The sequence below is a fragment of the Phyllostomus discolor genome, chromosome 3, assembly GCF_004126475.2.
Source record: "Phyllostomus discolor isolate MPI-MPIP mPhyDis1 chromosome 3, mPhyDis1.pri.v3, whole genome shotgun sequence".
Classification (NCBI taxonomy): Eukaryota; Metazoa; Chordata; class Mammalia; order Chiroptera; family Phyllostomidae; genus Phyllostomus; species Phyllostomus discolor.
In genome coordinates this window covers 210,282,467-210,307,605 of record NC_040905.2, presented here as the reverse complement: position 1 = coordinate 210,307,605, position 25,139 = coordinate 210,282,467, and the positions used below count along the sequence as shown (strand labels likewise).

At 64.5% G+C, this 25,139-nt stretch overlaps 2 protein-coding genes across 22 annotated transcripts in view; one reads left to right on the top strand and one right to left on the bottom strand.

Moving 5' to 3' along the window:
* FNBP1 (formin binding protein 1) overlaps window positions 1-7,314 on the top strand; it is a 115,391-nt gene extending 108,077 nt beyond the window's left edge. For 16 of the 19 annotated variants that reach the window (XM_036022372.1, XM_036022371.1, XM_036022370.1 and 13 more), the window contains one exon: window positions 471-1,193. In XM_036022372.1, the coding sequence (XP_035878265.1) occupies window positions 471-649 (179 nt within the window). In that variant the 3' untranslated portion in view covers window positions 650-1,193. Of the gene's footprint in view, window positions 1-470; window positions 1,194-4,354 lie in introns of those variants that run through there. The other 3 variants (XM_028525748.2, XM_036022359.1, XM_036022358.1) reach the window with 1 other exon arrangement.
* Window positions 7,315-10,882: 3,568 nt separating this feature from the next.
* USP20 (ubiquitin specific peptidase 20) overlaps window positions 10,883-25,139 on the bottom strand; it is a 32,511-nt gene continuing 18,254 nt past the window's right edge. For 2 of the 3 annotated variants that reach the window (XM_036022355.1, XM_028527054.2), the window contains exons 11-25: window positions 22,806-23,253; window positions 22,304-22,444; window positions 21,850-21,965; window positions 21,394-21,566; window positions 20,751-20,845; window positions 18,168-18,201; window positions 17,930-17,975; window positions 16,838-17,018; window positions 16,622-16,748; window positions 16,316-16,485; window positions 16,134-16,215; window positions 15,044-15,152; window positions 14,023-14,125; window positions 12,786-12,857; window positions 10,883-12,323 (exon numbers count right to left, since the gene is read on the bottom strand). In XM_036022355.1, coding sequence (XP_035878248.1) covers window positions 12,163-12,323; window positions 12,786-12,857; window positions 14,023-14,125; window positions 15,044-15,152; window positions 16,134-16,215; window positions 16,316-16,485; window positions 16,622-16,748; window positions 16,838-17,018; window positions 17,930-17,975; window positions 18,168-18,201; window positions 20,751-20,845; window positions 21,394-21,566; window positions 21,850-21,965; window positions 22,304-22,444; window positions 22,806-23,253 — 2,058 coding nt within the window. In that variant the 3' untranslated portion in view covers window positions 10,883-12,162. Of the gene's footprint in view, window positions 12,324-12,785; window positions 12,858-14,022; window positions 14,126-15,043; window positions 15,153-16,133; window positions 16,216-16,315; window positions 16,486-16,621; window positions 16,749-16,837; window positions 17,019-17,929; window positions 17,976-18,167; window positions 18,202-20,750; window positions 20,846-21,393; window positions 21,567-21,849; window positions 21,966-22,303; window positions 22,445-22,805; window positions 23,254-25,139 lie in introns of those variants that run through there. The other variant, XR_004902378.1, reaches the window with a different exon arrangement.

Below are 25,139 nucleotides of genomic sequence, written 5' to 3'. Positions count from 1 at the left end.
CCGACTCCTGTCTTATGAAACCTTCCCGATCTTTCTCTTGTGTCTCTTGTTCTGCTGATAGTATTTATTATTATTATTACTATGTTGATGGCTGCAAATTTTGCCTTTTGCCATGCAGTTGAGCAGCTTTCAATGAGCTCGGTCGCAGCAGGTAGCAGGGAACAATGATGATTCCGTGCGTGCCTCCTGTATTTATGAACCGGTCCCGAAAAGACTCTCCAAGGGCTGGGGTGCAGGTGGCACGGAGGGGGCGGTGTCCCTCTCGGGCAAACAAAGTGGGCGGGCGCGCATCTGGGAGAGGCAGCTTCCGTGTGCGGAGGAGGCGGGGCACGTACGAGGAGGGCGGGGTCACGGCAGGGCGGTGGCCCCTCCCTAAGGGGCTTTCGAGACCTCAGCGCTGCAGCAGATCGGGGCGGGGCGGGCCCGGGACCCGCCCGGAAACCTGACCGGGTCTGATGCTGCCATTCCAGGTCAGAACGAAGGAACCATTTCCGTGGTGGAAGGAGAAACGCTGTACGTCATCGAGGAGGACAAAGGGGACGGGTGGACCCGCATCCGGCGGAGCGAAGACGAAGAGGGCTATGTCCCCACTTCCTACGTCGAAGTCTATTTGGACAAAAATGCCAAAGGTGCTAAGACTTATATTTAATACAGCTTTAAAAAAAAAACTTAAAAAAAAAAGCCACTGGAGTCGTTTCTCCCCACAGCGGTGGCGGTGCGGGCGGTGCTCCAAGAGACGGGACACGGGGCGCACCGGTGACCCCCTCTGCTCGCGCGGACGTAGGGGTCTCCCGCCGACCGCCCTGGTCTGCTTTTGACTATTATTACCGAGTCTCGCTCGCTGGTGAAATTTTATGTGGAAAGCTGCCAACGGCCAATTCACTGACTGTGTCGTATGAAATCCGATACACGTTTCTCCTCTGGCAGCATCTGTAGGTAACAGCAGCGCGGCCTTGTGGCGTCTGATCTGTGTTTCCGAGTGGCAAAGTCCACGCACACCCCCCCCCCCGGCCCCCCGGGTTCGGAAGACTTCGGCTCTCTTGTTTACCTCCCGTGTCTGCCGCAGATGGAACGACCCTAGGAGGTTCCACTCTGTAGCTGAGTCCATTGAGTGAGCCGCGGTAGTGGGCTGACTTTTACAGTCGTCCGCTTTGGAGGAAGTCCTAAATAAAAGCTCCCCCTTCTCGAGTCAAGAAGCGAGTAAGATTCTTTTATTGGTACCGAGCATGCGTATTTCTGCCTGCCCCAGGTCAAGGTCATGGTTAGGGCCTGATGACCCTGTTATGCCTACTTGACCCCAAACCACCAGTTGAAATCTGGGAGAGTGTGGTCGGCCACCCACTTGGTGTTCCCACAGGACGAGAGGTCTCCCCGGGGACAGCTCACAGAGTTGGGCCGATTTGCGGGCGCTGTTTGGGCAGACCTCTGCGGGAACGGCACACTTAGCTCGCTCCATCCCGGCCGGGGTTTTGTGGCGGGTTCAGCTGAGCCTGCGGGCAGGGCTGTGAGGACAGTGAGCAGGGTCTGTGTCCACCCACAGACCCGGATCCCAGCCCCTTGCTTTGCAAAGGGGGGATTTAAAAAAAAAAAAAAACCATTGCATCGTTAAGCCTCCAAGCGTGAATGGACTGCAAAAATCGTTTTAGAATTGCTAGCTGGTTTCATAGGATTAACTGCAGCCAGAACAAAACACGATGTTTCACCATCTTTAAAGGAAACTGGGTCACATGGGGATTTGCATTTGGGAGTTGGCGGGGCAGGGAGTGAAACTGTCGGCTGCACAGACCGGTACCCAGCCCAGCGTCCGCGTCTGTGCCTGTTACAGGGAGACTCCGCCCTGAGATCATGCAGAGCAGCTATAAAGGGGTCAGGATGAAGGCGTCGGGTTGAGGTTCTTTTTATTTGGCTTTGAAAATTACTCGCGTCCTTCGTCCCCTCTAATGGGAAATTAGCCGCTGGTCTCCACGCTGCGGGCTCCTGTTACAAGCTCAAGTCAGCACGGAGCCGATTGTTCCGGTGGCGGCCGCGCAGCCGGGGACTAGGGCCCGGCGGGGGGTACGGGCGCTTGTCACCGATTCCAGCAGCACGTTGGCTGCCATGGCTCACTGGGGCCACCCAGGGGGAGCTTTGTGACCTTTAGGGAACGACAGCCTGATTTTAAATAACGACAGAGTCTCAGCCACTTGCAGCGTTAGAGCTGAGAGACCGGGGTCCCCCTCCCCCAGATGTTCCCCATCACATCCGACACGGATGGAATGCAGCACCAAAACCAGGACCCTGATCGGTCAGCCTGGTTTTTCAAAATTTGCAACTCAAAATTCTTCAGAATTATTACACTTCTGCCGACATAATATCAATAAGGCCACTCAGCCTGCACCAAACCTCTCCTTTTTAAGTCTGGAGGCCGGAAAACCGGCTGACCCTGCCCCCAGGGGGCCCGAGTCAGGGAGCGGCAGGAGGTCACGGCCCGGGGCCCATCACCCACGATGTGAATGAAGAGCTAGCCTTTCTAGTCCCCTGTGGTGAGCTCATTTCCAGACGAGGAGCCCCCGGAGGGAGCCAGCTCAACTCTGAAACAGGCTTACAGGGGGCGGGCCACGCTAGCCTTTAAAAGCACAGCATTCCATGAAGTTTTTTGTTTTTTGGGTTTTTTTTTTTTGGTGCTGTGCAAAACTGGTTCCAAAAAGTAGCTCCGTCGGTTTGCTGGCCGCGGTGGGTGCCTGAATCCTGACTACGAATTTGCCCCTCAGTACCTGGAGCCCGTGAATGGATGTGAACTTGACGGAGTGGTGCTCGTTTATAGTGTCGGTTCACTGAAACCATCCCCAAAGGATCGGGAACTTCCCTTGCCTGCCAGAGTACGCTCTGTTCGTCTTCCCCGGTCATCTGTTCAAATAAAAGCAGCGAAGTCTCAGCCTGGTGTAGGAACTTTTCTCCTTTCATTTAGGGACCCATGTCTGGGTTACTAGTGTGCACGTAGAAGCCTTTTCCCTCCCACGTGCATAGATCTGCTCAGCCTCCCCCCAAACCCCACCCCCCCACACACACAGTGCCCACCTGACACCTGCCCTGGTCGCCCTGGTCACCCCGGTCACCCTGGTAACCCCGGTTACCCTGGTTACCCACAGGCCGGGCGGCTCCTTCTGTTTTCAGTTGCTCCTGTGCCCTTGTGCGTGTGTGGCGTCTATGATGTGACTCTTCAATAAAAACAGCCAAAGTGTCAAGACGGCAGTGACTCCCAATCGGTCCGCTGGGTTGTGACTGTCCTCTCTTCCGGTTTTGTTTTTTGTTTTTGAAATTGCTTTCTGTTCAATATGTCCGCAAGCCCTCCCCCCACAATGTATCCATCTGTATGTACTGCCATTGAAAAACGGAAAGGATTACTTGAATGCGTTTGTTTTAACGTTTTACTCTCTTATCTGTTTGTTTTATTGGTGACTCTGCCGCCTAATGACCCTTTTGTTTGTGTAACGCTGGGGAGGCCGGAAGGACCGTGTCTCTCGGGTCCCTAGGGCCCTGCCGGCTGCTCCACACTTGAGTTTATTGTAGACCCGGGGGTTCTGAGTAAGTGCTGTTTGAACACGGCCCACATGACTGTCCCTCTCTCTTCTGCCCCTAAAAAAAAAAAGACTCTGTCTGGCACCTCCTAGTTGTACCCTCGTGTCCACCTCTCTAATAATAAACGGTCTCCTTTCTTCTCGGTGTCGTTCAGTGATTTTTCCCCTTTCTGAGAAAATGACTCTGTGTGGCAAATCTTTAACTCCTTCGTCTTCCGTAATGGGGGATTTTCTAGCCAAACGCTTTTTAAAAACCCTGCCCTTTCCCTCCCGACCTGACGACACCTTCTGCTTCTAAGCTGTGTGCGCTCCCGAGGGCTTCAGGAGTCTGTCTCTCTGGTTTCGCCCCTCCCCACCCCCCCCCGCCCCCCCCCCCCCAAGATGAAGAACTTTCACGGTTTTATAGCAAGGAGACATTGGGCGACAAGCCTTCCTTTTCGCTGAAGGCGGTGGTGCACTTGACCGCTAAAGAACCCGACGCCCAAGAGAGAACCGGCCTTCCTGCGCCTGGCTTCCTTCTGGGAAGCCGGCCGGTCCGTCGCCTCTCTGCCTCTCAGACCTGGACTCAGGAAGAGGAGCTGGGGTGGGGGCGCCCTGTCTCCTAGGTGGGCTCCTCTGAAGGAAGGACGGGACCCCAAACCGTGAAAGTTCCTTATCTGTGGTGTCTTGTGGTAACCAGCTGGGCTCAGGTTGCCCCCTGCCCCGGGCGGGGCAGTCTGCGGGGAGCCGCAGAAGCTGCCCGCCCCTGACCCGGGCTGTCCTCTCTGACTGGGGTTTTCTTTCTTTTTCTGTCGTAGATTCCTAGAGGCGTGCGAGCCGGAGCCCCCGGAGCCTTCCCTGGAGAAACCCTTCGGTCTGCTGGTCTCCGCAGGCCTGGTGCGGACCCACCGCTCTCGGGCCGGGCTGGGCTGGAGCGCGGCCCTGGTCACCTCGGCCCGAAGTGACATCCCCACACCACGCGGCTGCTTGCCTTTTCATTCTTTTCTTTTCCCAGCATGCTCCATGTGGCTCAGCTCCTCCCCACGCCCCAGGCTGAGGTCCGGCCACCTCCCGGGGGGGGGGGGGGGATAGGTCTGCCCCCATCCCGGTCCTCACCCCGAGCAGGACCGTGGAAGATGGGTAGACACGGGCTCCCCCAGCTCCTGCCGCGGCCCTCAGTCCTCCTGGCCCGGCCCGGCCTGGCCCGCCCCGCCCACGGTTCACACTGTGCCTTTTGTGAAAACTTCGCCACTGGCGGTGCACTTGACCCCCAGTCTCCTGGGGAGACGGACGGAGTCTGGTTGGGAGCGCCCCAGGTGGACTGAGCACCTGAGTGTCACTGATGTGGTCCCACGTCATTCACTCTGGAAAAAACTCGTCTTTCCCCCGGTCCATCGAGCGTTCAGTGGGCCTTTTCTGGTGGCGGGTCCCCGCCTCATTCTATGTCACAGCCTGTGAGTGTCCGTGGTGGGCAGCTGAGCACACGCACACACATGCAGGTACTCATGTGCACACGCACACCTGTGTATGCATACATGTTCGTTGGGGGCCCTGCCTGCTGGGTCTCGCCTGGGCCCAGCTCTCACGGGGCGGAGGACCGAGTCCCCAGCAGCCGCAGAGCCTGGCGTGCGAACGTCCCCCCTGCACGTTAGCTCCTCGCCAAGGGAAAAGCCCCCTCTCTCACGAACCCCACAGTCAGCATCTTAGGATTTTAGCGCTTCCATCATCAAAGACCCTGTGCTTCTCGCGGTCCTTCTAGGGACCCCGTGGCTCCCGCTTCTGCGTTTGTCATGTGCTCTCCGGGCCGCGTGGGGTTCACTGAGCTTGCTTTCTGAGCCACGGGAGCTCCCGGATCCTGGAAGGTCTGGAGGTCGGTCACGTAGCCTGTCTCCATTCACGCCTCCGAGTGGTATGGTGGCTCCTGTCTGGCGCGGAGACCACCCGGAGAGGTCATTGCCCAAGGGTAACATCAGGCAAGGCCTCTTCCTACTTTTGTTTGGCTGTTGGTAGCTGGGTGGCCCCCTCGGGCATCCTTGGTTCTCCTTGACGTTGATGAAGCTAAGACAAGGAAGTCCTCTGGGAGCCCGAGGGGCAGGGGCAGGGACGGCAGGTCCTGAGGTTCGGGCCTCTGTCCGGTGGCAGAGAGACGGCTCCGGTCAGCTCACTGGGGCTGACTGCCCACCCTCGGTGACCACAGCCAGGAGCAAGCAGACACCTGGGGTGTGCGGGCGAAGAGGAAGTGACTTCAGGTCAGGGTGAGCAAGGGACCCGCCTGGGCCCTTTCGCTCCCGCTTCCCCGGGGGTGGGGCCAGACCCAGGGGTGCAGACGGCCTGCCTGGAGCCTTGCAGCTGGGGGTCTCGGGGCTGCAGTCCTTGAAGCAGCTTCCGCTCCCCACAACGGGCCGCACTTCGTAGCAAGAATCAGTCTCAGGTGGGGACAGGTGTGGCAGGGGACACTGAAGCCAGGATGCCAAAGGCGAGAAGAGCCAGGGCCTCACCTGCATCCCTGCAAGCCAGCAGGTGTGTGGTTAATTCGGGCAGGCAGTCCCAGTGGCCCCGCCGGGGGCTCCTTTGTCAGCGAGGTGACGAGGTCTCCCCGGGACCTGCTGAAGCTCCCCAGGCCCAGCCTGCCACTCTCCACGCCACCAGGATGTGAACGGTTTTTGGAACCTGACCTTGCAGCTCAGTGACGCACGGGCATTGCATCTCACAGTGGGTCAGGACACATGGATTCCTTGCCACACAGGGGAGACGGCGCGAGCTACAGTGATCTGTCCTTCGAATGTCTGTACAACCCAGTGTCTACTCATGTCCTCTCATGTCCCTGCACCCTGTTTTTCCCTTCTCTGCCACCTGCGTCCGAGAAAGAATGGACAATGAGCGCTTTTCAACGTTGACCTTGGAGTTTGCTTCTCTGCCTATCCAGGTGGCCGTGTGGACGGGCGGGGCTGCGCCAGCTGGGCTCATTAAAGGAAACGCTTATTCCACGACCTTGAGATCCCCTGTATCCTTCCCTCTGGGACCCCAGCGACACCACCTGCTGTCGGGGGGCTGGTTTGCGAAGAGTAGAAACCCGGAATTCCCCACGTGCCCCTCAGCCACCCTGGAGCCCGCTGCCTGTCATTGCTCCGCCCACGCTAGGATGTCGCCGTGTTGTAAGAACCATGAATGTGTCGAGAACCTGCCCCCAAAAAGGACTCGAAGCGGAAGAGAGGGACGTGTCGCTGCCCTGTGTCTCCTCCGCAGGGCGGGGCTCCATGGCAAGGCGGGGATCGCCGGAAGGGGGCTTTCCTTCGAGGGGTTCCTTCTTGCAGCTTCCAAGCTCTGAGCCTCTGGCAACACAAGCCCGCAGCTTGTCCCGCCAGCGAGCGCGCAAGGGCCTCTGGGTAGCGCCCGTGACCGCGGAAGGTTCGCTGGACAAGGAAGGTGTGCGTGGAGCCAAGCACTTCCCCTGAAAGTTTAGTTTCGGACTCCTCAACGGCTCTGCCTCCGGCGCTGCTGCCGTCCAAAATCCTCTTTAAAAAGCGATCCGAGGGTCCGTGGTAACCTGCTTGTGGTTTCCCTGTGTGTGTGTTGCACTAATTGTGAACCGCAGCGGAGGCACCTCCCCGCTGTGGCCGCCCCACGACGTGGCCGCCGTCCCGGCTCTGGAGTCGCCTGTTCTGTCTCTGGAGAGAGAGTTCAACCAAATACCGCGTTCCGTGGGAAGGCCTCTGTTGATCCTGTAACTGTATGTTAATCCTCTAAATGTTCAATAAAAGCCTGACTTCTGGCTCCGTGTCACGGGAGTGTCGTGTTGCGCGTCACAGCAGCGGGCGGAGCGCCTGCGGCGGGGGCCGGGCTCCGGTCCACACCTGAGTCACCCACCGGGCAGCCCAGCGCAAGTCACGTCCTCCCCGCCTTCTCTCCCCGGTCTTCATGGGGAGGGGCTTGCCCCCCCCCCCCCCCCCCCCCCCCCCCGCCAGCTCCCCTGGCCCCGCTCACTGGGGGAAGAAGGGCTGACACCTGGGTGAGGTGAGGAGGGTTTGGGCAGACTCAGCCCAGGGAACTGAGCACCGGGAAGGTCTCCTTTGCGGGCACACTCAGCGGGCAGCTGTTCCTGGTTTTTGGGGAGACCCTGTTGGCATGTGTGTGGGGAGGGAGCACTTCATTGGTGTCTGGGCCGCAGGGCTCAAGCCCACCCCCTGGGCAGCGTGGCTGAAGACCACGGGTTCTGCGAAGCTGCAGGCAGTGTGCGGCTGAAGTGTGGGGGTCTCAAGGCGCCCCTGGGTGTGCGCACTGGGAGGCCCTTCCCGCAGCAGCCAGCCTGGAGAGTCTCAGCCCGGCCTTTGGGGGAAGCGCGACTGGTTTGCGTCTGCACCCCTTTGTTCCCTCCCGGTCTTTGCAGCGGCCGTGAGCTGCACCGGCGCCGCCGCAGAGCTCTTGCTAACGCTCGGAGCGGAGCGGCCTCACTGCCTGAGGGCGGAGGGGGGCCGGCCCTCACGGTGTGCCCTTGGCCTCCTCCCACACAGGGCTGTGACCACCTTTGCCACTGCGGCTGTGCCCGCTCAGCCGGTGCCCTGCTGGCGGGATGGGCTCGGGGAGCCCACACCTCCCACCAGCCCAGCAGTGGTGGGTCCCCGTGAGAGACTGTGAAGGGAACCAGGCGACTTGCTTATCCCGAGGCCTCTCGTCTGGCTTGTCCCCGAAAAGGTTAATCTGGGAAGAAGAATGTTCCAGCATGTTCTTTTTGGGCTTGGTCTTGCCTTGGGAATCGTCGGTCTGTGCCCGAGATGAACAGTGTCCCCCGATTTCACCCAGAGCCTGCCTTCCCCAAGGGTTCAACGGGGCTGGGGGGCATGTGGGGCATGCTGCCTGGGGGCACGTGGCCCCCCCACTCTGGGCCGCAGCTCCTGGGGGGAGGGGGGAGGACCCGGTGGCCTGGGGCACTGCTGTGGGAAGTGAGACTGCTAGCATCTCGTTTCTCTGATTGGACCCTACACCCAGCTCTCTGGTCTGAATCGCTGACATGCTGCCCCCACTAGTTTGAGGCATTTGGGGGTTGGCACCCCTCCTGGCCACACACCCGAGTCTTCCGGTGTGACTCGCCTGTGCCCCTCTGGGGTTGGGAACAGGTGGTGGCCACACCCCGGTGCGCTCTGGAAGGCTCTCTGCAGGGGGGCCCCACCCGCCAGACCTGTCCAGCTGGGCTGGGGAGGCCGGTGTGGGAAGCTCGGGGCCTCACCCCCTGCCTACCTGCTGGCCACACCCAGGCCTGGCCGCAGTGCACACAGGGACTGTGGCGCCCCCTAGTGGGAGAGGAGAGGACTCGGTCCCCACTAGGGTGACCTGGAAGGAAGTGGAAGGGGCCAGAGCCAAGGGGTTCAAGGGTGCCATCCCAGTTTTCGTGACAGCAAAGGGACCTCTGGGACTCTGACAGCCTGGAGCCCCGACTTTGAATCTCGGCTGCGGGCAGAGGTGCAGATCTGCGTGCAGGAAGGAGTGGGGGAGGCGGGAGGCGTAATCGTGGGCCTGGCTCAGGCTCCTGAGCAGCAAGGGAGACGCCGTGCTACCTTTGCCTCTGGGGCCTGGGATTTAAGTGTGGAGACTGCACGCCGGCACTCGGCAGCCACTCCGTGTGTGTGTGTGTGTGTGTGTGTGTGTGTGTGGAGCTGTCTCTCCAGTTCCACCCCTTCAGCACTGAGTTAAACACTTCTGCCTCTGTCCGGCTGGGACGGTGAGTGACATTTACTTAAGTGAATCCCCCACCTCCCCCGTAGCTGGGGACGTCGCTGGGCCACAAAAGGTACTGAGAGAGCAGAAACTGAGAAAGGCCCCCGAGCCTCTGTCCTCAGAGCCACAGGGCCAGGCTGGGCCCCGGAAGTGGGGGCAGGGCGGCAGGAAGGGTCTCTGGCTGCCGCAGCACCCTGCCCCAGGGTGCCAGCTGCCTCCCCCCAGGCCAGCCCGGCCCAGTCCTTTAGAACCCTGTGCCCAGTTCCGACTCGCCAGACACCCCCTCATCTGGCTGCCGTCAAACCCAAGGACTGGGGCCGCCTTCCGGAGCACACTTGTGCAGCTGGCCGCGTGCTCTTTCCCACAGCTCTTCCTAAGGGCACCACCGGCTCCTTCAGTCCGCCCCTCGCTGCAGGGGGGTGACGTCGTGGCAGGGAGAGGGGCCCGGGGGCGGAGGCCGATGCCCAAACACCAACTCCTTCCCCGGAGCCTCTCCGGGGCTCCAGGTGAGGCTGCTTGAGACTCGCAGGGAAATCTGTGTTTGCTCTGAATTCAGACCAGAAAGGAAGTGGCATGTTTCCGGGGGGGTGGGGGGGGTGGGGGAGGGCTGCACCTTGCAAATGCATTTCCGATGCAGGTTTGGGAGCAGCGGTGCGGGCAGGTGGAGAGGCCTGCGGGCACAGGGGGCAGCTGGCCGCCGCACGCCCCAGTCTGCCGGGGGCGGGGGGAGGGGCACTGCCGGAGGGAGCCCTGGCCCGGCCCAGCCTGGCCCAGCCTGCTGTCCGGAAGGGGGGGGGGACAGTGCGTGGGAGAAAGAGAGAGAGAACACAGGAGGCCGCCGGGTGGCCCGGCCGGCGCTTCCTGTCTCCGCCCAGTCTGCAAGGTGGGCGACCACAGGCTCCCGCTTCGTCCTCGGGCTCCGGCACCTCCGTGCGGCCGAGCCACTTAAAAGCAGGGTGTCCCGAGCAGAAACAGAAAGGAAACGAGTCAGGGCCGAGTGGCACCTATTTCCTTCTCCCGCTCCCGCAGCAGCAGAAACCTGCTCACCCTCGAGAATCGCTCAGTGCTGCAGACAAATCGCTCCCCCACCCCCGATCCTCCAGGTCCCACACGCAGGACCCGTCACACGGCACGGGCTCCACCGTGTCCACTCCGTGCACACCCAAGTCCGAGAGTAAAAGTCCCGGTCTTCTCCTCCCCCCGGCCCAGAAGCTTACACGGAAGCCAGCCCACCCGCAGGGCCTCCGACACAGCAGCGCCACCGGGTGTCACAGGACACGCCGACAGCACCACGCTGCGGGAGGGGGCAGGGGCGCAGGGGCGGGCAGGTGCCCCAGGCTGCAGGGCCCTCTGGGGTCCAGGGAAGGTAATGCCTGCTCCGTGGCACCGAGTCTGTGGCCTGGCGCCCGGAGGGGACCGGCCTGTGGACGTGCAGGTCTGTCCCCCGACCACACCAGCCCACTCCCGAGGGGCGGGGGCTGGTCCCAGGAAGGAGCACCCACGCCAGGTTCAGAGCCCGGCAAGGCCGTGCCCGTGTGCGGTCGTTGGAGCACCTGTCGCCGGGATGCTTGCCCCTCCTCCCCCCCGAGGGTGCCGGGCCTCCCTCCGGGGACAGAGACAACAGTGAGGGCTGCGGGGACGTGTTTGGATTTATTATGCCATCCTGAACACGGACCAGATCGCGCAGCCGTGGGCGAGATTCCAGCCTGCACGGCGGCGTCTCCTGTCACGCACGGGTCGCTGCGGCTGCAACAGCTTTCAAAGGACGGGTAAATGCCAGGAGCCCCCAGCAGCGGCTGGCTCCGCGGCCGAGTGCCGCGCCAGCAGGGGAGGTGCCGGTCCCAGCAGATGAGGTCACGCACCTGAGCGGCACGCTGCCGGAGGAGCATGGGGGGCTCTGTCCCAGGGCCCCCGAGCCCCACGTTGGCCCTGACGAGGGGCGCAGCTCACCCCGACCACATCATCCAGTGGCCTCCGTGCCCCCGGCAGCACTGCTTGGTGACCCCGGGGCCCCAGCAGTGGCCTCGCTCAGCGTCCAGAAGACACACCCGCAGGACCTGGGGGTGGCAGCTGCCCCAGGGCCACACTCCAGGCCCAGGGGCTCTGCAGGGCCCGGTCACGTGGGGAGGGGGGTTCTTTTCTCCAGTGTTGGCCCCCACGGAAGCTGCAGGAGCAGCACGTGCCGGCCACTCGAGGTATTTCTGTCCCATCTTTTGTCCTGGGCGGGGGCCGGCTCCACGGCACCGGGTAACGGGGCCGGCTGCCCCCAGAAACCACCCCCCTCCAGCCCCAATCTCCCGTGCATCCTTAGCGTCACAAAACCCCAGAGAGCAGCCCAGCATCCGGGAGCCTTCGGGTGACTGTGGGCAGGTGCAGGGTGAGGCGGGGTCTCCGGTGACACACGTGCGGGCACTCTGCACGTCCATGGGTCTCGGGGGCCAGGCCAGGTGGCCACAGGAAATGCCCGTGAGGCAGCCGCCCCTCCCAACCCTGTCCCAAGGCCACAGCCCAGCTGAGAGCGCGGGGACAGAGGCTGGGCCTGAGCTAGCAAGAGGGTGGGTTGGGGGGACATGAGAACCAAGTGACAGTGACGTGTGGGCGCTTCCAGGACAAAGACCCAAGTCCACGCGGCGGCGCCTCGGTCATCAAACCCAGCCTGAGGCGGGCATAGTCCCCAGTCCTGGCGCTGCCACCGGGAGGCTGACAGTCCTCCGGCCTCTCACACACCCACACCTCCTCGGTGCCGCCTCCCTTCCCGGCGCCGCACACCATCTGCAGGGCATCACCCGGCCCGGCAGGGCCCCACCGAGGGTCCTTCCGAACGGCCTCCTGGCAGGTGTGCTCAGGGGCCAGCACTCAGGGGCCACGAGAGGGTCTCTGGACAGGGCGGAGGGGGCTCGAAGACGGCCCGGCGTCACAGGGCCCGGGTCTCCGCTTCGATCTTCTGCTCCCCGTGCAGGCCATCCAGGTCCTGCGGCTGGGCCACGCTCTGCCGCACGGCGATCTCGGGGCCGCCGCCGTACAGGCCGTGCAGGTAGGCCCAGGTCTCCTCCGAGATCTGCCCATAGTCGGCGCCTGCGGGGCCCCAGAGGCCATTGGTCGGGCCGAACTCCCCCTCACCCGCTCCCCCCCACGCCCCTGTCCCCTCGATGGCACCATGGGCCTGGCAGCGGGGGCTCCAGCAGGGCCAGGCCCCAGGGGGAAGGGCAGCCGCAGGCTTCCGGGTAAAGCTGCCCAGTGGGAATCTCAGGATGTCCCAGCACAACACCCATCTGCGGAGGACCCCACAGGGCACCTCTCCGGCTGTGCCCCTTGTCTCCCGGGGGGGGGGGGGGGTTCGCAGGAAGGGTGTGCAGGTGAGGCTGGCAGAGGGCAGGGGTGGGGCAGAGGAGCCCGGAGGAGTCGAGGACCCACCCACTGGGGCCCAGGGCCTGGACCTGGGGGGACACTCAGCCTGATTAGGACAGGCGCCGGGGGCTCCCAGAAGGACCTGCCGGGCAGCCTGGGGGCGGGGGGTGGGGCGCCCGTGAGACTCACCCTGCTTCAGCTGGATGTGGCCGCCTCCCTTCACCTGCGCGATCCTGCTGTTGTCGATGGGCCCGGGGGGCTCTGGAAGGGACAGGGCCCCCCGGCTCAGCGCCTCTGCACGGGGCACACACCCCAGTCCCGGCCCCCCCCCTCAGCCCTCCGCCCGGCAGGTGAGAGCGGCCTCCAGGTGTGACTCCCGCCCCTGTGACCTTGAAGAGGCTGCCCTGAGCCCGAGGGGCAATGGGGGGTCCTCCTGGGGAGGGGGGAGGGGCACCAAAGGCTCATCCACAGACACCTGGGGGCTGGAAGTGGGCGGAAGCAGAGGGACCCTGCAGGGGGACTTCCTTGGGCCCTCTCGCTGGTTTCTGGCCCCGGTGCGGGGTGGGGGGCGCAGGGCCAGCGCCTGGTGGACATCGCCCTAATCACTGACGGCAGCTGCCACTCACTGAGCACCCTTCTGAGGGACCCCAGCGTCTGACAGAATCCTCAGCAGCCGCCAGGTGGGACGAGGGTGCTTTTAGAGGCCGGGGAGGTGACCGCCGGGGCTGAGCCGGCAGGGGCGACGCCAGAGCCTGAGGTGGGGGTGGCTCCGGAGCCAGCTGTCCCGCACAGCCACACCCGGTGCCCCACTGACACTAGAGAGGCCTCGGGGTGTCACTGCCCTCGTACTAGATGACAGTGAGCCCCCCTCTTCCCCTGGCCACGCCAGTACCGGCAGGTGCTCAGGTTCTGAAAGGCGACCGCCCGACCCAATCTGGGAGCCGGCCCGTGGGGCGGTGGTGACAGCCTGGGGCCCGGGCTCCGCTCTGCTCTTCCGCCCTGGGGCTGCGGGCACCCGGGGAGCAGCCTTGTGCCAGCCCTGTCTCCGCCTCAGTAAGTCAAGGGGCCGGAGGGACAGTGTCCTTTTTCAGGAGTCTGTAGCCATCTGATAACTGATGTCTATTGTTTGGGGCAACAGACCCCAAAGGAAAGGGCCTGACAGCGGGGCGGGGGGGGGGGGGGGGGGGGCGGTAGCAGCCGCCTCCCCTGGGCATCAGCTGGAGAGCGCGGGAGGGAAAGGCAACGGCACCCAGACCGGGGCGGGGCGGGCTGGAAGAGCACCCGCCTCCTCCGCTCACCCGGCAGGGCGTTCACCGAACACGGTGGCCCCAAAAACCTGCTGAATGGGGAACAGCCGCAGCCCCGCTCCCTCGCCTCCTGGACACTCCCAGCAGATCACACACCAAGGCCCTCCCGCCCCACTCACCATTGTCCTTGCCCTTGACGAAGGCCTCCCACTCCCGGAACCACTGCATGCTGATGCAGAAGATGACGCTGGGCGACTCCTCCGCCTGGAAGGCCTTGTTCAGCTGGGCGGGGCGTGCGGGAGGGGCGGGGCGCAGGGAGCAGCGCGCGGGTCAGCACCGTCATCCGGGCCGCGCCCAGCCCCGCCCCAGCCCCAGCCCCAGCCCCACTCCCACACCCCGCCAGACACCCCAGGCAGGAGACTGCCGGCTCCCAGTCGGGTCAAAGGAAACAAACGCCCCCCACGATCCACCCCTCCCACGCGGCTGCCAACGTGTGGTGGATGTCTTTTCCACAACTTTTTAAAAACTCAGTCAACTGGAACCACACGGTGGATGCCGTTTCTCCCCACTTCACAGAACTGGCTCGCTCCCGGACCAGTCTGACCCGACCGTGTTTCCCTGGCCACCGAGCGCGGCTCCTGAGTGGCTTTTGCCGCGCCCCCCCCCGCCCCCTGCTGGTGAAGGACGGGTGGTCCCCGAGACCCCTGTTCGGAGCAGCCCCAGGGAGCGGGGAGCTGGGAGCCTCTGTCCTCACGCCCCCCCACGCCCGCGCCCGAGCTGCAGAAGTCCCTTCCCTACACGGCGGGCACTGGCCCGGCTGTGCGGCCTGCTTTGTGCACTGAGCGCTGTCTCCACGCCAGTCTGCTCTCAGCAGGGACCCTGTCCTCCAGGAACCACCGGCCCCTGGCTGGAGGTGACCTTGGCTGTCACCAGCACTGCTCAGAGGCCAGGGATGCCACTAACCCTCCCGTGACACATGCCACAGCCCGAACAGCAGCACCCTCTTCCTGCAACAACTGCTTAATAACGGCGTGCCAAGCGCCAAGTGCATGCACCTGACCTTGCCAAACCCAGCCTGTCTGCCAGCAAATACCCTAAATGTTCTGATCGCCCACAGAACACAGCCACCAAACACACTGACTCGGGTCCCCAGCAGAGGCTGGGGCCCGGCTCCCCCCTGCCACCCGCACCTGCATGCACCTTAATGAAGGTGTCGATCTCAATCCGCCTGCGCTTGGCCAGCGCCTCGATCTCCACCTGGCAGACGGAGCACACGTAGAGGTGGTTCACGGCAGGGCCGCCCCCAAACCTGCACGGGGCGGGCGGGGAGGCACAGAGAGACACACGCAGCCTGAGGGGTGGCCCCGCGGGGCCAGCTGGGAGCTGGCTGGAGGGCGAGGACTGCGGTCCACTCCCCCAACCCTCCCCACCCGGGGTGGCTCCTGGTGCTGCTCCCCTGGGTGCCCTGCACCCAGTGTGTTCACTCGTCTGTCTCCCGCACCAGACGGACAAGGGCACCGGCATGCCCTAGAGCCCGTGGTGCCCAGCGGGGCGCCTGCCCCAGGGCCAGTGCGTCACAGTATCTGCTTCAAGGCCGAAGGACACGTCAACACTCTCACTTCCTTTCCTGGCTACTGGCCGGGGCTGTGGTGGCTAACGGGGCCTGGCCGGACCCTGAGGACATCATTGGGGGTGCTATAGACCCTGCTGCAGGTAGGAGCATGGACCCCGCAGGATTTGGGGTGCATCTCCTGTGGGGTTCCGTCCCACCCACCCGACCTGCAGGTGGATGGGGCAAAGCCAGTCCCACAGAGGCCGGGGCAGCCCGAGCCCCGTGGCCTCCCCTTGTGCACCTGCCTGACCCCTCCCCCGAGGCTGTGGCACACCCGGCCTGCCCCGCTGCTGTGACCAGGGCCTGGGCAGGTCCTCAGGAGAGCCACCGGCTCTTGGCCTTGATGAGCTTGAACTGGAAGGGCCCAGGCACCACAAGCCCTGAGCCACATGGGCCAGGTATGGTGGTGGGGGGGGGGGGGGTGCGCCAGCCAGTCTCCCGGCGGTCAGCTCCCCCAGGACTACCCGACGTGCTGGCTCCTGTTGGGCCGGTCTGCTGCCCCTCGTGACTGGAAGGGCCCACTGGACGCCCACCGACGACGTCTCCCCTGATGCAGACACAGCCCGCGGACCGCCCTGCCACTGCCCCTGTGCGGCCGCTGCCCGAGGGGAGGGGGGCAGGCCCTGCCCTGCTCTCCCTTCCCCCCCAGGAGCGGGCGCCCTCCAGGGGGGGTCTCACCTGTTGTACAGGTGCTCCCACACGTTCTGGGGCAGGATCACCACCAGGTCGTCGATGTAGTGGTACTTGTTGGGCGGGATGCCTGCGGCGGAAGGCGCAGGGAGGGCGGGGTCAGGGCTCGCCCCCCACACGCGCCCTCCCCTGCCCTCCCCTGCCCCCCCTGGCGGAGAAGGCGCCCGCACCTCCGTGGGAGCAGAGGAAGGTGTGGTTGGTGATGGGCCCCGGCTCCGCGAAGGTGTTGAACTTGTTGAGCCATTCCCGGGACACGTAGAACCGCAGCAGGCTGGGCTCCCGCATGGCCGCCAGGGATACCACCTGCTGCCGCTCCCGCACCGCCTCCTCACTGCTCTTCCTGGGCGGGGCGGGGCGGGGAGGCTTAGGGGCCCCCAGGGCTGGGCCTGGGCTCCCGGGACCCCCACCCCGTCCAGCGCCCAGCTCAGGGGCACCAGCCCCAGGCCGCCCGCCCCGACGCCCGCCCAGGCCCCCACCGGTAGAACAGGACGTAGGCCTCCGCGCTCTGCACCACCGTCTCGTGGACCTCGGTGACGTACTGGTCGTCGAACTCATACCACTGCCCGTTGATGACGTTCTGGCAGTAGGCGATGTAGTGGCCGCCTGGGCGGGGAGAGGCGCAGGGTTACGGAAACCGCGGGGGCGGGGCCGAGCGGGGGCGGGGCGGGGCCGGGCGGGGCTGCCGGACTCACTGCCTGCCGTGCCGTGGTGGCAGATGACGGAGAGGAGGTCGTAGGTGGTGATCTGGGACGTGCACTCCTTGGCGAGGAAGGGGCGCAGGTCCAGCCCCTCGAGGGGGAAGGAGACGTGGCTGCTGATTTTGAAGGAATACATCACCTCGTGCCGGAAGCGCTTCAGGTGGATGCACAGGATCTGGGGGGAAGAGCCGAGGGCTGCTCGTTCCGGGGCTGGCCAGGGGGCCCTGCGACTCCGGCCACCCGGACAGGGGCCTGGAGGCAGGCCCCCGGGACACCCACTAGCCCGCTGCTTGACGCCCTGTCATCGAGTGGAAGCCAGAAGCGCAGCGGCTGGAGCCTAACCCGGACCAGGCCCCCGAGGGGCTGCGCCCTCGGACTCTGAGCGACGCCCGGGAGAACTCCGCGCAGCAGCCGGCTGGGCTCCCGAAGGCCCACCGGAAGGGGGGGCGGGCAGGAGGTGGGCTGAGCCGCGGTACTGGGGACAGCTGCCAAGGGGGGCCGGCCGTCCCGGGAACTGAGAGCAGCCGGCTGCACAGGGAGCCGGCTGTCACCGGCCTGGCCCGTGGAGATCACTGTCCCCAAACCCCGACCCCCGGGTCTGTTGGCACCGCCTCTCTGCAAGCTCCTCCACCGAGGCTTCCCGCCCTCCGCACTGGCCCGGCCCCGCCCCCTCGTCCAGGGCCACGCGCCCCTGCTCGTGCCGCCCGGGCCTCCCCTGGTGCGGCTGCGCCCCTGGCTGCCGCGGGGATCTGCCCACCTGGTCCTGCCGGGCCCTCCTCCCACGAGGCCCACGCCAGCCCACACCAGCCCACACCAGCCCACATCCTCCGGGCTCATGCAGCCGCCACCGCCGCAGAAAGGCCCTCCCTGACGCCCCGCCAACCGGCCCCCTCCCCTCGCAGCTGCCTACTCCAGCTGGAGGCCTCCGCGCCCCCTGCCCCTGCCTCCGGGTGACACCGGAGCTGAGGCCACGAGAGAGGGGGTGCCGAGTCCCGAAGTGACAATGGGCCCTGTCCCTCCGCCAGACCCTCCCGGCAGGCCCCCACCCGTTAGCGTGGAGGGGCCCGGCAGGGTGGCCGCACTCACCTCGGGCAAGCGCAGCACCTTGCAGTACTTCACCCCGTTCCGCAGCCTGGGGGGGGGGGGGGGAGGCCGGCAGGACAGTGAGCCTCCCGGTGCGGTGGCTGCGGGCCAGACGAGCGTCCCTCCCACCCCGGCCACCTCGGTGAGGTCCTCCTGGGGAGCCCCGGGTGTCGCATGCGGACCACACGCGGGCCCCGGAGGGCGAGGCGGGACGCGGGGGTGGCCGCACGCACACACTCACTTTTTACAGCGCTCGCAGCTGTACATGTTGTCGCCTAGGGCGGGGAGAGACGGGCGCGGGTCAGCGGAAGGGCGGGCGGCTGGAGCTTCAGAAGCACAAGCCCACGCCTGCCCACCCGAGACTTAAGGGGCACCCAGGCTGGGAGCGGAGGATGGGGAAATCGTCCCTGAAACTGCAGGAGCGGCCACACTCAGAGCGGGTGAACCATCAGGGACAATCGGTTCTGAGAGACGAAGAGGGTTGCTACAGCGATAAAGGGTCAATGCATCGAGAGGACGGGACCGTTGCAAACATACGGTGGCCCGACCCTGGACGCCGGCCTATTTCAAACACACATGACGACGACGGGAGAAACGGGCAGCAACATGGCAGTGGGTGCTCCGTGCTCCGCTCCGCACACCGGACACCTGAGCGCACACACAGTGCCCGCCAAGACGTCGACAGGGACCACAGACCGGCCCGCAGACCTGACAGCGAACACACACCCGGCAGGCGCACCGGACGCTCCGGCCGGCAGCAACAGCACACGCTTTCTCCAGGACCAACCACACGCTGGACCACGGCGCCAGCCTTAACAAACGGCAGGAGGCAGAAAGCTCGTCTGGTGTCATTTCCAGCCACAGCGGCATGCGGCTGGAAGCCAGTGAGGAAGGGAAAACTGTAATAAAACACCGCAGCAACCAACCGCCGCCAACGGGCGAAGAAGAAATCCGAAGAGAGCTCAGAGAGTATCTGGAGACAAGTGAAAAGGAATGTGCGACATACCAGCGCCAATGGGATGCAGCGAGGGCGGTCCTAGGAGGGAATTTTATGGCAACAAATGCCTACATTACCCAACAAACGAACAAACAAACCCTCAAATATACAACCTGTCTTCAAACCTCAAGGAATTAGAAAAAGAAGAAGAAACCAGGCCCGAAGTTAGCAGAACGCAGGAGACGGCGGAGAGTAGGTGGAAGGGGACGAAGCACACCAGACAGCAGGGAAAGCATCGATAAAACTAAGAGGGTTTTTAATAAAGATTTTATTTATTTATTTTTAGAGAGGGAAGAGAGAGAGAGAGAGAGAAACATCAATGTTCGGTTGCTGGGGGCCGTGGCCTGCAACCCAGGCATGTGCCCTGACTGGGAATCGAACCTGCGATGCTTTGGTTTGCAGTCTGGGCTCAATCCACTGAGCTACGCCAGCCAGGGCAAGAGGGTTTTTTTTAAGATAAGCAAAACTAACAAACCTCTAGCCAGACTAACCAAGAAAAAAGAGAGGACTCAAACAAACAGAATTATAACTGAAAAAGGAGGCGTTGCAGCTGATACCACGGAAACACCAAGGGCCGGAAGAGGCCACGCCGACACACCGGACAACCTAGAAGATAAACGCCCAGGGGCGCACACCCTGCCGCGGCTGAACCAGGGAGCGAGGGGGCATCTGAGCCAGCCAGTAACGACCGAGAAGGTCGGAGCAGCGACGGAAACACCTGCCAACAAAGGAAAGCCCAGGTGAATTCTGCCAAACCTTTAAAGAAGAATAATGCCCATCTCCCTCAGACTCTTCCAAAAAAACTGAAGAGGGAGCAGCACTCCAACACTCATTTTTTTTTACAAGATTTTGTTTATTTATTTTTAGAGACAGGGGAAGGGAAGGAGAGAGGAAAAGAAGCATACATTGTTTGCCTCTCTCACGCCCCCTACTGGGGACCTGGCCCGCAACCCAGGCATGTGCCCTGACCGGGAATCAAACCAGCAACCTTTGGGCTCGCAGGCCAGTGCTCAGTCCACGAAGCCACACCAGCCAAGGCCCCAAGCTTATTTTACAAGGCTAACGTTACCCTTATACCAAAGCCAGGTGAGGCAACTATAAGAAAACTACAAGCCAATATCCCTGATGAAGATAAACGGAAAAATTCTCAACAAAATTCTAGCCAACCGAATTCAACAGCACGTTAAAAACAATCGTGCACCACGGTCAAGTGGGATTTATCCCTGGGATAAAGGATGGCTCGACACGCCAATCAGGAAACACGATACACTACCTCAACAGGATGAAGGATAAAATGACACCATCCCGTCAGTAGGGACAGAAGAATCCCCTGACGAACTTCAGCGCCCATCTTTTCGTGATGAAGGGTCGCAGCAGACTGGCACAGAAGACACAGCACGACGCAGGCTGTGTGTGACAGCCCACGCCAACCTCAGGCTCCACGGGGAGAAGCCGAAAGCGTCTCTTCTACGACCAGGAGAAGGCAGGGGTGCCCGCTCTCGCCACTCCGGCTCAGCACCGTGCTGCAAGTCCTAGCCAGACCCAGCGGAGAAACAGGCCAAGGATGGACGTGGGAAATCTCAACATAGGAAACACCGACAGCCAACGTTCTTTCATAAAAAATGTTCAAGCTAACCGATAATCAAGGATGTGCAAAATTAAGGCGTGTCATTTTTGTCCGCCACATTGGAAAGAAAGGAAAGCAGGGAGCTGCAGGGGGGAGCGTTGGGAGGACACTTGGCCGTGGGCCTGGCCTGGAGGGGAGTGGGGGACCTCAGCGGGGCAGCCCCAGAAACCTCGGAGCCCACGCCAGCCCGGTCCACTCACCCTTCAGCTCATCGGCGGCAAAGAAGGCGGCGAGGCAGTCTTCCAGGGTGATGACCGGCCCCCAAAACCAGCTGGGGGTACAGGATACCACAAACCTATGGAAACAGAAGGGGGGAGTTGAGGCGTGCCCCGAGGCCTGCGTCGTGGCCCAGGCAGCGGAGTGGACAGAGGTCTGGAGCCAGACGCCTGGGACCACCGGCCAGCAGGTCAGCGTCCTTGAGCCTCACCTTGCTCAGCTGTGGAGGGGCCTGGCCACGCTGGCTGCCCTCTGGTCATGGCACATGCTCCCCATGCCGGGTGCCAGGGCACAGTGGGGGCTGTGGGAAGCCGCCACTGCCCTCCCCCTGGGGCCAGAGCCGCCACCCTCCTCTCTAGCTGCTGCCTGGTCACACCTGTGGGTACCTGCTGTCCAGCCCCACGACCCACCCCATCCAGGCTGTCACCCTGTGGACGAGGGGCACCCCCACCCCACCTCGATGACTCCCACGCACCCTTCAGCCTACAGCTCCCTTCTGAACTCTGCCCTCACCCCTGCTAACGCCTGGCGTTTGCTGCTTCAGGTCTGCCGCCCGCCCGGGCCCTAAGTCCCAGGGAGGCGGGGCGGGGCGCGCGAGTGTCCCCAGCGGGCGGGAGAGGGGCGTACCGTCGGATGTACTCCAGGATGAAGGCCAGCCAGCCCTGCGCGGTGTAGCTGTCCCCGCAGGTGCCCGGCTTGGCGGGCACGTTCTGGTAGATGGCCGAGTGGAGCTTGGCCAGGTCCTCCTTGCCGGGGATGGGCAGTGACAGGTCCTGGAATGTCTCCACCGTGGTGGACACCTGTGGGGTTAAAGGTCAGCCTGGGAGGCCACCTTCCAGAATGCCGCCCTGCTCAGACCAGCCAGAGTCTGTACCCTGAGTCCCAGCCACCAGCTGGCCGGTGTGAGGCAGAGGGCCAGCCGCTCAGCTCCTGGACACTGGACACGGGTGCTCCCCGATCAGGGTCCTCGGGAGAGGCAGGGGCTCCAGGCGGAGCACCCGCTCCCCGCCCCCACCCCAGGGAGGACTGCCGAGGCCGCTGGAACCGGAGCCGGAGCATCCCTCCCCCCTGCAGGGCCCTCACCCGGTCACAGGTGAGGCACTGCACCAGGCTGAGGATGGAGCCGTCGAAGATGTCGGAGATGACGCTGCGGTAGCGCTGCTCCTTCCGCCGCCGGCTGCCGGCGCTCAGCACCTGGGCTGCGGGCAGAGCAGGGAGCTGGGTGCAGCCCCCGCTGCAGGCAGGAGCAGGGGCAGGGGCGGGGGCAGGAGTTGGGGCTGGTTTGGCCAGGACAGGGGGGAGCAAATCTGAGCTGTGTGACTAGGTCTTGACCGCTCGGTGCCCCGGTCACGGTCTGGAAGGTGGGGCTCCCCTTCTTGGGTAACGGTGGTGTCAGGGGGACTGGGAGATGCCGCACGAGGGGCAGAACCCCGGCAGCGGGCCCTCGGAAACGCCGCCACGGGCCTGACTTCTGCCCCCAGCCCCCAGCTCGGTGTGATGCCCCACGGACCTCCCCTCCCCGCCGAACCCTCCGAACCTTTCTTGAGCACGTAGGACGGCCCCACCCTCACGGGGCTCGCGCGGGGAGGGCTGCCGGCCAGCTTGGCGTGGCCCTCGAGGTGGTGGACAGGGCTGCAGGGCCGAGACGCGCTGCGCATGTGGGCCTCGTTGTCGGGCTCTGGGGACAAAGCGGGCGCTGTGCTGGGCCCGGCCGCCATGCCGGGTTCAGCTCCGGGGTGTGGTCGGGAAGGGGACCCGCCAGCCCCTCCTAGAGGGACCGGGGCCTGAAACACCCCCCCGCCCCCCCGCAACAACACTGCATGTGCGCAGGGGAGGCTCAGGGTTCTGGGGCGAGCCCGAATCCCACGCCAGCTTTGTCAGCTCCGGGGGTCTGACTTCAGCCTCTCTCTCCCCCAGCAGCTGGTCTCGGGCTAGGAACCCCCCCCCCCCCCACGGTGGTGGCAGGACTGAGCGTCAGCGCTTGGCCCGCAGGGGGCGCCAGACCCCCGGCTGGGGCTCCCCGAGTGGCCAGCTGGTACCTGGTGTGCGGCAGGGACTGGCGGGCCGTGGAGACGGCGGCCGAGCCTCCGGCGGCTGGCGGTCGAGGGCGGCCATGGCCGTGTCCACGTCGGCGTCCTCGTCCACCTGCTCGGAGCTGGTGCGCTGCTGGCCCCAGGAGAACTTGCGGTCCTTCATCCGCTCCTTCTCGGAGATGGCGCGGCCCGCCTCATCCGCGATGAGCAGCTCCGCCTCCGGCTGCGAGCCGCCGCCGCCGCGGCCCTGCCCGTCCCCCTCGCCCCTGTCGCTGCTGGAGTCGCAGGACAGAAACTCGTCCTCCGACGGGCTCCGGTCGCCCTCCCTCTTCTCGTCCGAGTCGCTCAAGTCTGAGTCCCGGGCCTCCGCCAGGGCCGCCGCCGCCGCCACCACCGGCTCCTTGAGCTCCTCGTGCAGCTGGTCCATCAGGCAGCGCAGGAACTCCTGGGTGTCCTGGAACGGGGCGGGGGGGGGGGGCGTCAGCATCAGCGGGGGCCTCCCCAGGGTCGGGGGGAGCCGGCCACCAGCCCCCGGCTGCTTCTGGCGCCCAGGAGCCCAGCCAGGCACCGAGCCGTCCTGGCCGGAGCCTGGGGCAGACGCACTGACTGGCCCCTCACAGGGGCCTCCACCGCCCTCCGTCCCAACCCCCGAGGGCCGGGCGCCCCTCCCAGGTCACCCAGCAGCTGCGGGTGGGCAGAGCCGAGGTCCCTGCTGCGTCCATCTGACCCCCAGCTGACGCTCTCCAGCAACTGTCACGCTGCTGCCCACTCCGTGCGGGAGAGAGCAGAGCTGTCACGTTCACCTTGTCACTAAGGCCACCTTGTTCCCTGACAGAGGGGGCCCTGGGGGCAGGCTCCGACACTGAAGGAGCCGGTGCAGGGAGGGCTCCGCAGAGTTCCGCAGAGAGCAGCGCCACCTGCAGGCCAGGCCGCCCGCGTCCTGCACCGCCTGCCTCCGGTTCTCCCTGCTCTCTCAGTCCTGCCGGCGCCCGGGGGGGCCACCTTCCCGTGCCAAGGCGACCTGCGGCAGGAGCACAGGGTGTCACCTCCCTGCACACCTGGCGTGACTCAGACTGAGCTGTCACTCCAGGTCTCAAATCCCAGTATCGAGGATTCTGTTCCGACTGCTCTGTGGCCACGCTGCCAGCCCAGCGGGAAGCCGGAGCGGCGAGGCCGCGGGCGGGCACAGCCTGTCCCTGAGCCCCGTCTCCAGCGGTGCGCACACAGGGTGTGTGGCTTTGAAAGGCCTGGAGATGGTGCGGGCGGCTGGCCTCCCACAGCTGGGGGCACCTCGCTGAGCCACAGGGTTCAAGGTCCCGTTCTGTCCCTCCCAGTCCCTGACTCAGACGTCAGAAGCAGCGCCCAGCTGCTGACCGCATGAGGTGGGCGGCGCGTGGCGACCAGACCAGCCTCGCTCCCGAAGGCTCACGCCAGACTCGGGGAGGGTGGCCTCTCCCCTCCGCCCCAGCAGAGGGAAGGGCGGCCCGCTAAGCACAGCCTCGTCTTGAGTCGGGGAGCGGAGTGGAGGCGGTTGTGCCTGGCCAGCGGCTCTGGCCGGCCCTTTAAGAACCCGGCCCTCCTCATCCACCATCCACTGTTCTTCCTGGGTCTTCCTTTTAGCGAAAGGACTCTGTGCCCGTCGCTGGGATCTCAAGCCAGGCGGGAGCAGGGCAGACAGCATCCCCTGGCCACCGTGGGGCCCGCAGCTGTGTCCACGCTGAGACCCAGGAACGTCCCTTGCTGCGGGGGGTGTCAGGCAGCGGCGAGCAGGGTGGCCCCACTGCGCTCCGTCCTCACTGAGCTCCTGGGATGGGACGGCTCAGTGAGCCTGACTCCCATCCCTGCCTCTCCGTGCTGGGTGGCCTGGGGGAGTTGTGGAACCTCTCTGAGCCTCAGCTTCTCACCGATAACGTGGGGGTGAGGACAGGGCCCCCCCCCGAAGAGAGTTCTGTGGGGTACCTCTCAACTCACAGGGCTGCACCTATGTGGCAGGGAGTGACCGCTTAATAAACAGTGGATGCTGGGTTCTGGTCACTGTGTGGACATCGTCCCTCTCCAAACAGGGTGATGGTGGGGCAGCGCCGGGCTTCTCAGCCGGGAGCCCGGCGTTCATCCAGCCGAGGGTGTGAGCGGAGAGCGGCCCAGCAGCCCTCAGCCTGGGAACGGATGGGGGCAGGGCGGCAGGGGCCGGAGGCATCCCTCACGTGACTGCTCCTGGCCCCCTAGTGCCCGCAGCAGGAACTGCAGCCCAGGCAGGCCCAGCGGCCCCCGCAAGCCCAGCAGTGAACCCCAGCAGGGAACCCCAGCCGAGCGACAGTGCGGGGCAGGGACCTGGACCGC